The sequence below is a fragment of the Bubalus bubalis genome, chromosome 10, assembly GCF_019923935.1.
Source record: "Bubalus bubalis isolate 160015118507 breed Murrah chromosome 10, NDDB_SH_1, whole genome shotgun sequence".
Taxonomy (NCBI): Eukaryota; Metazoa; Chordata; class Mammalia; order Artiodactyla; family Bovidae; genus Bubalus; species Bubalus bubalis.
Genome location: NC_059166.1, coordinates 38,950,211 through 38,965,454, shown reverse-complemented (window position 1 = coordinate 38,965,454; position 15,244 = coordinate 38,950,211). Strand labels below are relative to the sequence as shown.

General features: G+C 40.3%; 1 protein-coding gene across 4 annotated transcripts in view; it reads left to right on the top strand.

Annotated features, from left to right (window-relative positions):
* CEP162 (centrosomal protein 162) overlaps nucleotides 1-15,244 on the top strand; it is a 93,080-nt gene that overhangs the window by 60,089 nt on the left and 17,747 nt on the right. For all 4 annotated transcript variants that reach the window (XM_006054742.4, XM_025294569.3, XM_044924256.2 and 1 more), the window contains 6 exons: nucleotides 65-170; nucleotides 5,302-5,428; nucleotides 6,286-6,449; nucleotides 7,994-8,098; nucleotides 12,078-12,290; nucleotides 13,417-14,066. In XM_006054742.4, coding sequence (XP_006054804.4) covers nucleotides 65-170; nucleotides 5,302-5,428; nucleotides 6,286-6,449; nucleotides 7,994-8,098; nucleotides 12,078-12,290; nucleotides 13,417-14,066 — 1,365 coding nt within the window. The remainder of the gene's footprint in view (nucleotides 1-64; nucleotides 171-5,301; nucleotides 5,429-6,285; nucleotides 6,450-7,993; nucleotides 8,099-12,077; nucleotides 12,291-13,416; nucleotides 14,067-15,244) is intronic.

Sequence of the window (15,244 nt, the reverse complement as noted above, 5' to 3'; positions counted from 1 at the left end):
GAATATTTTGTACTTAAAGGAAGACATTGTAAACATATATGTATTTATTTTCAAAATAAATCAGAGAACAGATGCACAGAAGTCGTTTCCTGTCTCAAGCAGTTGAAGATTCAGAGCCCACCAAAAATCAAAATTTTACAGATCTGTTAGCAGAACTACGGGCAGCACAGGTAAGGTACATAAGGATTTTAACCATTAGCAACAGGAAAGTGTGTTATAAAAATCCTTACATGTGTAAAAAAGAAAAATCTGCTTTTGTAACTTATGAATAAATCTGTTTATAAATTTCATACCAATTAAAAACTAGGAAATACCTAAGATTAGCATTGAAATACCTGTGACCTCAATATAGAGGAAACAATATGATACTGGTTATAGATGGCATCTTTTATTATCCAACCTCTCATCAGGCATTTATCATGTGGAGTCATGTTGGAGGCAGAGCCTTATTTAGGGAAGAGCCCTTGGAGGAGGGCATGGCAGCCCACTCCAGTATTCTTGCCTGGAGAATCCCATGGACAGAGGAGCTTGAGGGGCTACAGTCCATAGGGTCGCCAAGAGTTGGACACGACTGAAGTGACTGAACATGCATGCGTGTACATACCTAATTTCAAACAAACTCCTCTTTGAAAATGGAGGGCTGAAATAGGAAAACAATTTGAAAGTGATCATTCACCTTAAAAAGTGAGTTGACTTTTCCTCAGTCTTCCTAAGTGGGCTGTACACTTAAAAGGGGCTGAGACTATATCTGAAGAATTTGTATCTGATATGCCTGACAGAGCGGTGAAATGCAATATCTGCTACATAATTTTTTTCTTTATTTTTACTGAATTGTACTATAAAGCATATGGCCTAGAATTTCCTAAAGCAGTGTTTACCAATGGGAAAAGTTTGGGAATTTTGGGCAGATTATTTCTGTCTTAAGCAGAACAGTTTTATGCATTGCTTGGTTTTTATCACTCCTGTCCTCAAGAACTATGCTTGTAGCACCCACCCGTCACTGTAACACTCAAAACCACTGCCACAGACAGCTCCTATGGAAGGGCAGTTAGCTTTCCCCACTCCCTCCCGTTAAGTACTTTAAATCTATTTCAACGATTATGCACATTAGAATAATTCCAATTGCATGTCACTTTCTAATTAGAAATTTATTACATAAAGTTAGGCTACACAGAAATTTAAACATGCCAGAGTTCAGTAGTTGATATTTGACAGGTTTTTGTAGTATATAAAATGAAGCTTCAAATATGAACCCATTAGAGAACTTCCTTAAGATGCATGTGGGTACAGAATGATTAGATAGGTAAGCAGATAAATAGAAAGAATAAATGATTGGATACCTTCACTTATCAGTGGGCCTCAAAAACTAGCAAGTTAAGAGAGAAATTACTGTAGTTTATGAAGGCTTGGGAAAGCATGATTAGGTTGCGACCACAGCATTAACTTCATTTGAAGGCTGTTATTAGTGACCTTTTAAAAGTGCGGTTTTGGACGCATTTTTGAACAAATGGGAAACCAAAACTGACACTGAAATCACCAGAACATGCTGGCTAAAATGTAATTAACATCTTGTAAATTACATAACCCAACTCTCAAGAAAGTAAAGTGAACTTCTGGGGTCAGAATAGAACAGGGATAGGGAGCTAGCAGTAAGCATTGCTCCTGGGCTGTCAGCTCAGTAACCACGAGCCTTGAGCTTGAACAACAAAGTGGAGATAGGACCCCAGGACTGCACAGGGCTATATCCTTCAGTAAAAAAGTGTTTTAGGAAAAAATTGACCCACTTTCAGAAGGGACTGAAATGTCGAGAAAGCTTCTCTCTCTTAACTTGGTATCTATAGAAAGAGAGGGGGAAAAGATCTCATCTTCTCAGTGCTTTATTGATTATTCAGTATAGATGTCATCCCTTCTCCTTTCATTTGTGTTTTAGTATTTGAATTGACACTACCTTCAAGGGTGGGTCGGGCTTCCCTCATAGTTCAGTTGGTAAAGAATCCACCTGCAATGCAGGAGATCCCAGTTCGATTCCTGGGTCGGGAAGATCTGCTGGAGAAGGGATAGGCTACCCACTCCAGTATTCTTGGGCTTCCCTTTGGCTCAGCCAGTAAAGAGTCTGCCTGCGATGTGGGAGACCTGGGTTCGATCTCTGGGATCCAGTATTCTGGCCTGGAGAATTCCATGACTGTACAGTCCATGAGGTCGCAAAGAGTCGGACATGACTAGGTGACTTTCACTTTCAAGGGTGGGTCATGCTCAATCTGGGGGGAAAAAAAAACCATAAAATGATCCTCAGTCAGCAGTCATCTTAAGTATGTCTAGAAGAAACACGTGCAAAACACTCTTAAGGGTGTCCACTCTTAACCCAGTTCACACAGTATTCCTACAGATTAAATCATGTTGACAGTACACTTGCAATGCAAAATTACAAAATCCAGGGAAACAGCCCACCATGAGTAGGCATGGAGTAACTTAATAAACAGGATTAAAACCCCAGTAGGATTATTGAGTCGGAGAAGCCAATGGCACCCCACTCCAGTACTCTTGCCTGGAAAATCCCATGGGTGGCGGAGCCTGGTAGGCTGCAGTCCATGAGGTCGCTAAGAGCTGGACACGGCTGAGCGACTTCACTTTCACTTTCATGCATTGGAGAAGGAAATGGCAACCCACTCCAGTACTCTTGCCTGGAGAATCCCAGGGATGGGGGAGCCTGGTTGGCTTCCATCTATGGGATCGCACAGAGTTGGACACGACTGAAGTGAGTTAGCAGTGGGATTATTGAGTAGACTATAAATTAAATACATTTTAAATGATTAAATATACAGAATAAGTGAGAAATTCAATGTGAGGAAGGAACAAAACAGACCAGGGAAATTCAGAGAAAAATAAAGAGAATAAGTAGAAAAGTTAAATAGATGATCAGATGTAATTAAGAAGAAAGTAGTCAACTGGAAGATAGATCTAAGAGAACTTAGACTGAAACACACGAAATAGAGAAATAGAAAATAACAGAAATAGGAGATGCTATAATATGTAATTAAATGTTTTTATAAAGTAATGGCCAAGAATTTTCTAGAAATTATAAAAGATGAATTCTCAAATTCAGGAAATACAGTGAGTCCTGCTCAGGATACATAAGTAAAAATCTACATCCAAGCCCATCATGGTGAAAGTACCAAAGGCAGGAACACCTTAAAAGAAATGTGTTAGTTGAAGATAAAAGTTATTTGGGGATGTGGTTATTTGTGCAAATACCAAAAGATGGAATGCCATTATGTCTGGTTTTCTGAGTTTAAATAGTTTTAGAGCAAAAATTCATACTGGGATAAATCTGTAGTATAATGTTCATGTCAAACCTACTTAAAAATTAATACCCATTAGTGTAGTCATAAAGTGTGAGCTGGTTCTTTGTAAACTATGGATGGACACATACTGAAAGCAAAGATCTTGAGCCCTTTGCTTCTAGTTTCCCACGATGAGGAGGAGGATGAAGCTGACTGCAGCTCAGCAGTCACTTAGGAACTCTTCTTGCCTGTGGAGAAATGGCAGGTAAACAAGACAGGCTTGTACCTTGCTCACTAGGAGCGTGTATTCAACCAGGGAAGACAGATAATAAGTGAGCAAGAAACAGGTGCACATGGAGGTTAAGTTCTTTGAGAAAAATAAGAACAGAGACTAGTGGTAGGCAGGGCAGGAGTTAGGCAGCTCTCAGCAGCGTGGGTGAGCAAGTGAGGAGGCGTTCCTGAGAAAGTCGTGTCTGCGTCAGGAGCTGAGGAGGAGCAGCCACTCACTGTGCAAAGACCGAGCCTTTCAGACAGGGACATGGTGCCTCGGAAGCCTCTGAGGAATGAGTGGGTAAGTAAGGACAAGAGTGATGGAAAAGAGGGTCAGAGAGATAGACAGAGGCCTCCGAGTGTCCGCACAGTAAATTCTTGAAGAAACTCAGCGTTCTCCTGAAAAGACATCCACAGAAGATCACACAAAAGATTAAACAGTGAAATGATGCCACTAAAACCACGATTATATTAATACAAGGCCTTAGGTAGGGGTGGATTTATTTTCTTCATAAGCCTGGATTTTAAATTGTAAGGTAGTGTGATACAAAGTTTCTAAGAATTTTCCTCTAGACACTGAACTATGCCAAGTGTACCACCTTGAATACAGGAATTTCTTCAGTAGTTATCAGTTGAGTTGAGTGTGCACTTATTGAGTACCTGCCATGTGCTTAGTGCCATAAAGTAAACAAGTAGTAAAATCAGTCTTGATATCCCCAAAGAGCTTTCAGCCTAATAAAGAGAAAAGGCAGGTAATACAGATCAGTGTCATATGAAACAGAGTAATAAATGCTGTACCTGCAGGTACACTGGAAGTTTGTGGGAATGCAGGGGTGGGGTTTATCAGGAAGAGCCTCATTTGAACTACGCTTTGAAAGGTAATTATGACTCTGTCAAGGATAGGAGTAAGGGCTGTTGAGTATGGCCTGTACAGCACATTGAGAATTTAACTTGTGTCAAGCATAGTTTTTGCCTTTGTGATACAAGGATGAGAAAAATAAAGTTCTGCTTTCAAGTGAATATATAATATGTCAGGTGGTGATGAGTATGTGAGAGGAAAGTAAAGCCGTACACCTGGGGACCAGGGTGGGGGTTGCTAGTTTAGAGTGACCAGACAAGGCCTTCCTGGGGCTTCATTTGAGCAGAAATCCTAATAAAGTGAAAGAGTGAGCCACTTGGCTGTCTGAGGGTAGAGGGAACAGTAAGGGCCAATACCTTGGGGCAGGAACGTGCTGGGCGGGTTCAAAGAACAGCTAGGAGGTCTCTGTAGGCGTGCAGTGGGAGGGGGAGTTTGCAGGCCATGCGTCCGAGGAGTGAGCAAGCCTGGGTTCTGTGATCCTGAAGGTCATGGTAAGAGCTGTAGGTTTCCCCTCAAAGAGGTGGGAGCCACCAGAGAGTTTCAGACCAAGAAATGATATTAACTGACTCCTGAAGGCAGTTCCTCTGGTTCCTGGGAGAACAGATTGTAGGTGCTGAGGGTGGAAGAGGCAGCCTGGTTAGGAGGGTGGAGAAACCCAGGAGCAGTAAGAAAAGAGATTGGAAGGGGCCTGGAAGCTGTGTTAAGTGATGAGAACTGATTCTCGGAGGCTCTGGGGAGCTTGTATCACTGGAAGGGGAATAGTGATAAAATCAAGCTGAAATTTAAGAAAAATAATTAGCAGTCTTTATGATGAATTGGGTGAAAGAGACACTATTCTACAATTGATTGTGGTTGGAAATAATTTGCTTCTGTATTTTTATGAATATCTAGAAAGAAAAGAACAGTTTGTTGGAAGACATCAAAAGACTGAAGCAGGACAAACAAGCTCTTGAAGTAGACTTGGAAAAAGTGAAGAAAGAGAGAGACCAAGCCAAAGACCAGATTGCTTATGCTGCCGGTAAAAGTCTGAGCTGAAACGGTTTACCTTTATACTCTTAACTGTTCTCATCTTGAGTTAAGTAATAGCAGTTGGATAGTATAATCAAAATGCTATTCCTTGAAGTGTATTATAATTTTAGAAGCTTTTAAAATATTAGTTATTAATAGGTATGTGCATTTGATTGGTTTTAGCATCAATGTTTACAAGATCAAAGAAAGTCATGGATTATTTTGAATTTGTAGCATCACATACTTAGTTGTTTATAGTCATTTCAGGTGGACTATGACTTCAGGGTATAGTCCCTCTTTTTATCTCTGAGTCTGAAACATAGGCTCTCAAGTATTTGCCAAATGAACAAATAACATTGTACTATGTTGTAGAAAACACAAAGATGGATACAGCATACCTCACCAGGGAAAACAAAGGAGAGTAAAGTAAGAAAGCAGAAAAGTTTAATATTAAAAAAATTAGAAATAAACATGAGGATGCTAATGAGGATTTCACAGAAGAGTGGCATTTGAGCTGGGTTCTGACAGAGAGATTCATAGGTAAAGAAATGGAGAGGCCCAGAGTCCTACATTTATTTTCATAGAAACGACTTTACTTTTATAATGAAAAGTCATTGGAAAAACTATTAATCAATAATTTCTAGATTCCAGCTTTGGTACAAGTTTGATGATGTGGACTATGAGCAGTCTTCATCCTCCTTCACTAATACACTAAAGTGGACACAGCCTTACAAAAAAACAAGTTTTTTGCCTCTTTCTTAATAAGTGCTTGCATTAGAGAGGTATTGGTTTTCATTTAAAATCTTTTAGTTTATTTCCACATTTTGAAAATTTGTAATCGAGTTATTGAATTACTTGATCTTATAGGTGAAAAATTATATGAAATAAAAATTATAGAAGAAACCCATAAACAAGAAATCAGTCGTCTGCAAAAAAGATTACAGTGGTATGCCGAAAATCAGGAACTTCTAGATAAAGATGCAGTTCGGCTTAAAGAAGCAAATGAAGAAATTGAGAAGCTGAAACTTGAGGTAACAGATCATTTCAGAATGTGTTTCTATAGATGAACCCTGTTATTGTCAACACTCCTTCATAGGCTTGTGTCATTGAATCAATCTACTTGAAATTCTTTTAATTACAATGGTCAGGTGGACTTTGGTTTGTGTTTATTTGTGTAGTCTGTTTTAGATTAAACTGAGAATACAGGCAGCTCTCTCTGTATCCTCAAGTTCCCTATCCAGCAGATTCAGTCAACCATGGATTAAAAATATTCAGAAAAAAAAGAATGTCAAAAAGCAAAATTTGCTGTGCAGTGGAAACTATTTTCATAGCATTTACATTGTTTTAGGTATTATAAATAATCTAGAGATAAAGTATACAGGGAAAAACTGAAAGTTGCTCAGTCATGTCTGACTCTTTGCGACCCCATGGACTGTATATGGCCCACCAGGCTCCTCTGTCCATGGAATTCTCCAGGCAAAAATCCTGGAGTTTGCCATATCCTTCTCCAAGGGTCCTTCCCAACCCAGGGATTGAACCCAAGTCTCCTGCATTGCGGGCAGATTCTTTACTATCTGAGCCACCAGGGAAGCCCAATGTAGAGATGATTAAAAGTATACAGGAGTTACATGCAAATTCTATACCATTTTATATAAGGGGCTTGAGCATCCTTGGATCTTAGTATCTGTGGGGATTGAGAACCAGTACTCGGCCCACCCCCTCCCGTTACCAGGGCATGATGATAAATCCAAGCTCCTTATCACAGCCTGTGAGGTCCCCACGTGGTCTGAATTTGCCCTGCCTCTCCAGCCCTATCTGTACTGCCCTTCCCCAGTCACTCTCCTCCAACCACAGCAGACCTCCTTCTGGTTCCTGAGCATGCTGAGCCCAGTCCACATGTCACTTTGGCCTGAAGAGGCCTGGCCTGCGTTCTTCCCATGTCTCACTCTTTGTTTCAGCTCTGATTTCTACTCCCCAGAAAGAGCTTCCTAACCTCTTTATCTAATATAGCTACCAGTCCTGCCCCCTTCTGACTCTTTCTTTCTCATTCTTTTACTTTATTTTCTTTCTAGTACTTGTCATGCTCCGGAGAAGGCAATGGCACCCCACTCCAGTACTCTTGCCTGGAAAATCCCATGGACGGAGGAGCCTGGTAGGCTGCAGTCCATGGGGTCGCTAAGAGTCGGACATGACTGAGCGACTTCACTTTCATTTTTCACTTTCATGCATTGGAGAAGGAAATGGCAACCCACTCCAGTGTTCTTGCCTGGAGAATCCCAGGGACGGTGGGGCCTGGTGGGCTGCCGTCTATGGAGTTGCACAGAATCGGATACGACTGAAGCGACTTAGCAGCACTTGTCATGCTCAGAAGTTACTGATTTACTTCATTAGCGCATCAGAGCTCTCCTTCCATTAGGACATAAGCCCCGTGAAAGCAGGCTTCTGGCTTGTCTTGTTTGCTCTCTGTGTCTCCAGCACAGTGCCCTAAAATGAACTCCCATCATGCTTCCCTCTTGAGGTCTGTCTACTGTGTTTCAAGTGTAAGTTTCTTAACATGGTCTTTCCTTATTGGTAGGTTGAGAAGCTGAAAGCTGAATCTGGAAATCCATCCATCCAGCAGAAGATACGTTTAAAAGAAAAAGCAGCTGATACCAAAAAAATTCAGGATCTAGAGCGACAGGTATGTGTTCAGGGTAAATTTTCATTAAGATATTTTATATACAGTGCATTTTTGTTTTAGAAGTTTCTATACAATGTAATCAACTTGCAAGTTTTTACTCTTACTCATTTTAATATAGAACTGCCTCTGCTTTCAACTTTGAATATAGTATTCAAAGTAACAATAAAAGCAGGAAAGAAAGTCATTTTATATAATCTGCGGTTCTGTGAATAAAGAAATTTTTAAAGTCATATGTCTCATTAGGTGGTAGACCTACTGATGAAAGGTTGTTTGCATCCCAACTCTGTTTGACATCCAGGAAGAAAGAAACAGAACTCTGACACTTGGGATGTAGAGCTAGGATACTTTCTCCTGAAGAAGGATAGGTGAGAGAGGAGGGCAGGGTAGGAGACCCTCCGGTTGGGAGTGTGTTAGTAGCGCTTGGGAAGTCTTGTGGGATGGTCTGGATACCGAACATCCAGCCTCCCAGAGAGCTGGCCACAGTTTAGAGCTCTCGCTCACACTATTTGTGTGTGTGCACACTCAGTTGTGTCCAGCTCTTTGCAACCCTGTGGAATATAGTCTGCCACGCTCCTCTGTCACTGTTTAGACTTAGAAATAAAATACTCATGTCATGGTCAGTGTGACTGGGAGACTTTTTTCAAAAACTGTATAGTGACGCTTATTAGGATAAAGTTTTTTCTTTTTCATTGTAGTAGTTATTTTGTAAGCAGGAATACTAATTAACTTTTTCCTTTTGTTTTTAAAACCTTCTGTAATGTAGTGTTTGTATTCATAACTAAATATTAAAACAAACTTAGAACTTCAGCCCTGTTCATAAGGGCCCATGCTGCTGTGGCTGTGACACTTGGATATACAGCTATTGTTCCATCACAGACCGCAACTGTGAGGCCGTCGCTGGGCTCATGTTATCCCCATTTTAGAAGAAGAAGGAAAACTGGGCAAAAAATTAACTTTGTTAATTTTACAGGACCTGTTAGATTAAAAGGTATGATTTGGTAGTTTGGTTCAGTGGCCACAAAAGGAGGAAAGAGGTGGTTTGAAGAGCTAGAAATATTCTGAAATAACTATAGTCCAGGATTGTTTGACTTTTTCCCCCCCAGTGCTTAAGACTTAGGTTAGCCCACGTAGAAGAAGCCATCCGGAATTGCAAGAAGAGACCAAAGGAACCACTTCCGCAGTAGATGACTTAATTTTAAGAGAATACTGTGGAACCAAACATATAACAGTAAAAAAATAAAACATGCTTAAAGACAAAATTAAGGTTTGAAATGGTGACCCACATTGACCAGGAATACAACGTTTATAAAAGTAACCTCCCTCTTTTACTAGCACTTTCATTAAAAATTTATTGGTTTATTGGATTAGAGCTTTCTAAAATATTATTCATTAATATTTTGTATAGTTTGCTACACATGCATTTCAAATCCTACTCTCTCCTCAGGAGCAGATGTTTCTATCCTAATGATTATAAGTCTTAATATATATTTTATAGTCAAGGTGTATCACAATATATTCAGAATCATTTTGAGCTGTATTCTGAAATAGATTATAGAATAAAACATCCTTTTTTCTAAATAGTACATAAGGAAAAGTGGGGCTAATTGTATGCACGTTAATAGTGAAAATTTCAGGTTATGTGTATTCATTCATGCTCTTATTTAATGGTATATTCAGCAGTTTAATTTCCAGTGAGATTTTCTTTTTTAATTGTATGATAGAGCCACACTGATAACAGTGACCAAAGAAGAATATTAAAAATCCAGATTAAAGAAGATAGAAATAAAATTAGTTTTCCACCAAAAATGTAGTATACATTTTAAAATATCAAAATCAGATTGAAAACACTGCTTAACATTTAAATGAATATATTATAGACATGTTAAATCCATTTTTAAAAACTAGTTTCTTTTTTAATTTATATTTTAGATGAAGGATAATTGCCTTATAGAATTTTGTTGTTTTCTGCCAAACATGGTCTCTTCTTAATATAGAATGTATGTATATATATATGTATACCTTTATATGCTTACATCTAATCTAGATTTTTAATACCAGAGGAAGCAAAACTGAAAATTTTGCAGATGAAATTATCAGTATTTATATCTGGATATATTCCACTTGACATCTGTATACATTTGTATACATATCGATGTACATATCTGTGTACATTTATGAATATGAAAGCAGTCTTCAGGTATGGAAATATTTGCTGTTAACTTTGCAAATGGTGTTACCTTTAAGAACCTACTCCAAGCCAGGCTTCACCAATATGTGAACTGAACTTCCAGATGTTCAAGCTGGTTTTAGAAAAGGCAGACGAACCAGAGACCAAATTGCCAACATCCACTGGATCATCGAAAAAGCAAGAGAGTTCCAGAAAAACATCGATTTCTGCTTTATTGACTATGCCAAAGCCTTTGACTGTGTGAATCACAATAAACTGTGGGAAATTCTGAAAGAGATGGGAATACTAGACCACCTGACCTGCCTCCTGAGAAACCTATATGCAGGTCAGGAAGCAACAGTTCGAACTAGACATGGAACAACAGACTGGTTCCAAATAGGAAAAGGTGTATGTCAAGGCTGTATATTGTCACCCTGCTTATTTAACTTCTGTGCAAGTACATCATGAGAAACGCTGGGCTGGAAGAAGCACAAGGTGGAATCAAGATTGCTGGGAGAAATATCAATAACCTCAGATATGCAGATGACACCACCCTTATGGAAGAAAGTGAAGAGGAACTAAAAAGCCTCTTGATGAAAGTGAAAGAGGAGAATGAGAAAGTTGGCTAAAAGTTCAACATTCAGAAAACGAAGATCATGGCATCTGGTCCCATCACTTCATGGGAAATAGATGGGGAAACAGTGTCAGACTTTATTTTTTGGAGCTCCAAAATCACTGCAGATGGTGACTGCAGCCATGAAATTAAAAGATGCTTACTCCTTGGAAGGAAAGTTATGACCAACCTAGATAGCATATTCAAAAGCAGAGACATTACTTTGCCAACAAAGGTCCGTCTAGTCAAGGCTGTGGTTTTTCCTGTGGTCATGTATGGATGTGAGAGGTGAAGAAGGCTGAGCGCTGAAGAATTGATGCTTTTGAACTGTGGTGTTGGAGAAGACTCTTGAGAGTCCCTTGGACTGCAAGGAGATCCAACCAGTCCATCCTGAAGGAGACCGGTCCTGGGTGTTTATTGGAAGGACTGATGCTGAGGCTGAAACTCCAATACTTGGGCCACCTCATGCGAAGAATTGACTCATTGGAAAAGACCCTGATGCTGGGAGGGTTTGGGGGCAGGAGGAGAAGGGGACGACAGAGGATGAGATGGCTGGAGGGCATCACTGACTCGATGGACATGAGTTTGGGTGAACTCCAGGAGTTGGTGATGGACAGGGAGGCCTGGCGTGCTGCGATTCATGGGGTCGCAAAGAGTCGGACATGACTGAGGGACTGAACTGAATTGAAGTACTAATAGTCTAGAAACCGGATTTTGAGCAATCCATTTTGCCTTAGGAAAGGTGGTTTTGAGACCAGATCATAATAAAACCATTACCCGGCCCTCTTCACATGCTGGCCGCTCTGCTAATCACTGAGACAAATGTCATCTGATCCTCACTTAATTGCATGAACACCATGAAATCAGTATTATTTTCTTCCTGTTTTTCCAGTGAGGTAGAGATTTAGATTGAGGAGTGTAATAGGAAGTCACAAGATGTATTTCAAATAAATATAAAAGGGTTTCTGTAAATTAATCAGTTAAATTAAATTAGACATTATACTGTAGTGTTTTTTAATCAGATAATCTAGATTAGAAATTTGAAATTTGTGTTACTGTACATTTGATTTAGTCTTGAGATGTGATATAAACATCTCTTTGAAATCTAAACATGGCTAATATAATCTAAATGTGTGCATTAAACTGCTTAATTTTAATATATCTATGACTTTAAATGCATACTTACAATATTTCACTAGGTTAAGGAAATGGAAGGAATTCTAAAGAGACGATACCCCAATTCTTTGCCAGCTTTAATACTGGCTGCATCAGCAGCTGGTGATATAGCAGATAGAAATACAGTAGAGTTTATGGAAAAAAGGATAAAAAAACTAGAAGCTGATCTGGAGGGCAGAGATGAAGAAGCAAAGAAAAGCCTTCGTACCATGGAACAGCAGTTTCAGAAAATGAAGGTAAGTGCCAGGCTAGCCATGGAGGTAGGGCTCTGAGGTATGCCACGGGAGCTTAGAGCTTCTTAGAATGAGACAGAAGAGTATGTCTTGGGGTGGAGCAGTGGGGAGCGGTGCAGAGACCAAATAGAGGAATGAATTCCAACCCCTCCCTTTTGATCCGTCTAAATTTTCCCAACTTTTTCCTTTTTCCAGTCCCTATCTCGTTCCACTTTTGCCCCTGCTCATTTTTGGCCACTTCTTCCTTTCATTTCTGATTCCTAGTGCACATCAAGTGTTAAGTTGCCTTCCCATGTGCTCTTCCTTCTTCTGAAATAGCCCAGTTTCCACTTATCCGCAAATTTAGACACACCCCTCAAGGCTGAAGTTGAATGTGCTCTCTCTCTCTGCCATCTTCTCCCCTTCCCTCAAGGCCTCCAGACCCACTTGGGTACCTCATCCCCTCTGCCGTGTGTTCTTAGGCCCATTACCACAGTTACCACCGGACATTGAAACTGGCCGTGTCACTCTCACCAGGCTATGAACTGTTGGAATGCAGGAACTGAATTTATCTGTAGGGTCTGACGCATTGCCAGCAGTTGTAGCTCAATAAATATTCATTGCATAAATGAACAAAATCCTTATCATGCTTCCCTCCTTGGCCTGGACTGTTAGGTTATTTTTGTTAATTTAGCTCTAGTATGCAAATTCTAGTCTGACTTGGGTGAAATTTCTAAATTGATGTTAAGCCGTTGCAAATGTGCTATTTCTTATAGACGTTAGTATCCCCGACTGCTTTCCCTATTTATCCTCAGGGAGAATAGTTTGTCAATTTGCATAGAGAAGGGTACACAGTAATGGTGAGACTTAAAATAAGTTTTAGTATACAAAAACGTGTAATTTAATGTTGTGAAACAACATACAGCATTATAAAATTATATAACATATATTGAGAATATGGAATGGAATGCCCATCAAAGATTAGGACTTCAACACATTTGACTGACTCAAGGGGCATGGACTTGGAGGCATCAGACTATATGGTGGGTCCCTGAATAAAGGAAAAGGCAGGGCCTGGGAGAGTTCAGGGCTTCGGTAACTAATGAAGCATTTAGCAGCGGTCTGTTGTTGCATGGATTCTTCTCTGCAGATTCAGTATGAGCAGAGACTGGAGGAACAGGAGCAGTTACTTGCTTGCAAATTGAAGGAGGCAGCCCAGAACCAACAGGACAACTCCTCAAGGGCTAAAGCACTGGAGAAGGAACTGGATGATGTTAAGGAAGCCCATCAGATCACCATAAGAAACCTTGAAGCTGAAATAGATGTTCTTAAACATCAGAATGCTGAATTGGAACTCAAGAAGACTGAGAAGGATGATAAAGATTTCCAGTCCATAGAGTTCCAGGTGGAACAGGCTCACTCTAAAGCTAAACTGGTCAGGCTCAATGAGGAGCTGGCTGCAAAGGGGAGAGAGATACAGGACCTTTCCAAAACTGTGGAGCGGCTTCAGAAGGAGAGGAGAAAGATGCTCTCTAACCAGCAGTCTAAGGCTCGAGAGGAAATGACTGCCAAAAGGGTGAAGAAAGATGGTCTGCACCCTGGCAAAGGAAATGCTGACTCCTCCGGAACCCTGGAGGGCAAACTTTACCAACCACATACTTTTACTGATTCTCACGTTTCAGAGGTTTTACAAGAAAACTGCAGATTGAAAAATGAAGTGGCGAGATTAACTGTGGAGGGCAATGAGCTGAAGATGAAATCTGAAGCTACAGTGAATCAATTTGAAAACACCATGAAAAGGTAAAAAAAAAAAACAAAGTGAATTTGTCAGTATATAGAGACATAGAAAGAAAAATTTAAAAATCTTAAGATGTATTTCCCCTGGGTAATTATTTTGACCCTGAAATAAATTCACAAACCAAAATTTTAAGAACCTGTATAACATGGCATTTCTTCTCCAGGAGATCTTCCCCGACCCCGTGGATCGAACCTGGTTCTCCTGCATTACAGGCAGATTCTTTACCATCTGAGGCACCAGGGAAGCCCCCTGAACCAAATTCACAAGCCAGATTTTAAGAAGCTGTATAACACAGCTAAGTGTAGATCTGTTTGAGGGTTGGATCTCCTACCTGTTGCAAGCTGAGATTCTCATGAACTGGAATCTTCATGTGAACCCCATCCTTCCTCCCCAGTCTTGTTTCTCTGCACATATCCAAATGGTGTTAGTAAGCTGACCCATCTCTACAAATTTATGGTTGTGCTAGGCAGATGGCTGTCAGAAAACAGCTCTTGTTAAAATCAGTTGATATCCTAAGAGGAAATGGTGCTCTTTTCCAAAATAACTCTTCAAATTAATCTTGTGATCGCATCTGTTCATGCCTTGAAGAACTTCTGTACTTAATCCCTTTCTTTCTCAGAATCTCCAAGAACCATCTCCTGTCTCTCTCCTCTGAGCCTTTCCAGAGGCTTACATCTTTTTCACCCAATCAAACCAAGTTCTTGTCCTCTTTCTGCCTTTCAGGACCAGATTTCCCACAGGTCGCTTCTCCTTGTATTTCCCCCTGACTTGCTCTAAGCATGGTCTCGTCCTCACACTGTTGACACTGGTCTCTGGAGAACGTTTCTCAGGCAATGGAGTTTTCTCCATTGACACTGTGGAGACAGTGTCGATTACACTGCCTTTCCTAAAAGGATGACCAACCTAGATGGCATAGTGAAAAGCAGAGACATTACTTTGCCAACAAAGGTCCGTCTAGTCAAGGCTGTGGTTTTTCCAGTGGTCATGTATGGATGTGAGAGTTGGACTGTGAAGAAAGCTGAGCGCCGAAGAATTGATGCTTTTGAACTGTGGTGTTGGAGAAGACTCTTGAGAGTCCCTTGGACTGCAAGGAGATCCAACCAGTCCATTCTAAAGGAGATCAGCCCTGGGTGTTCTTTAGAAGGAATGATGCTAAAGCTGAAACTCCAGTACTTTGGCC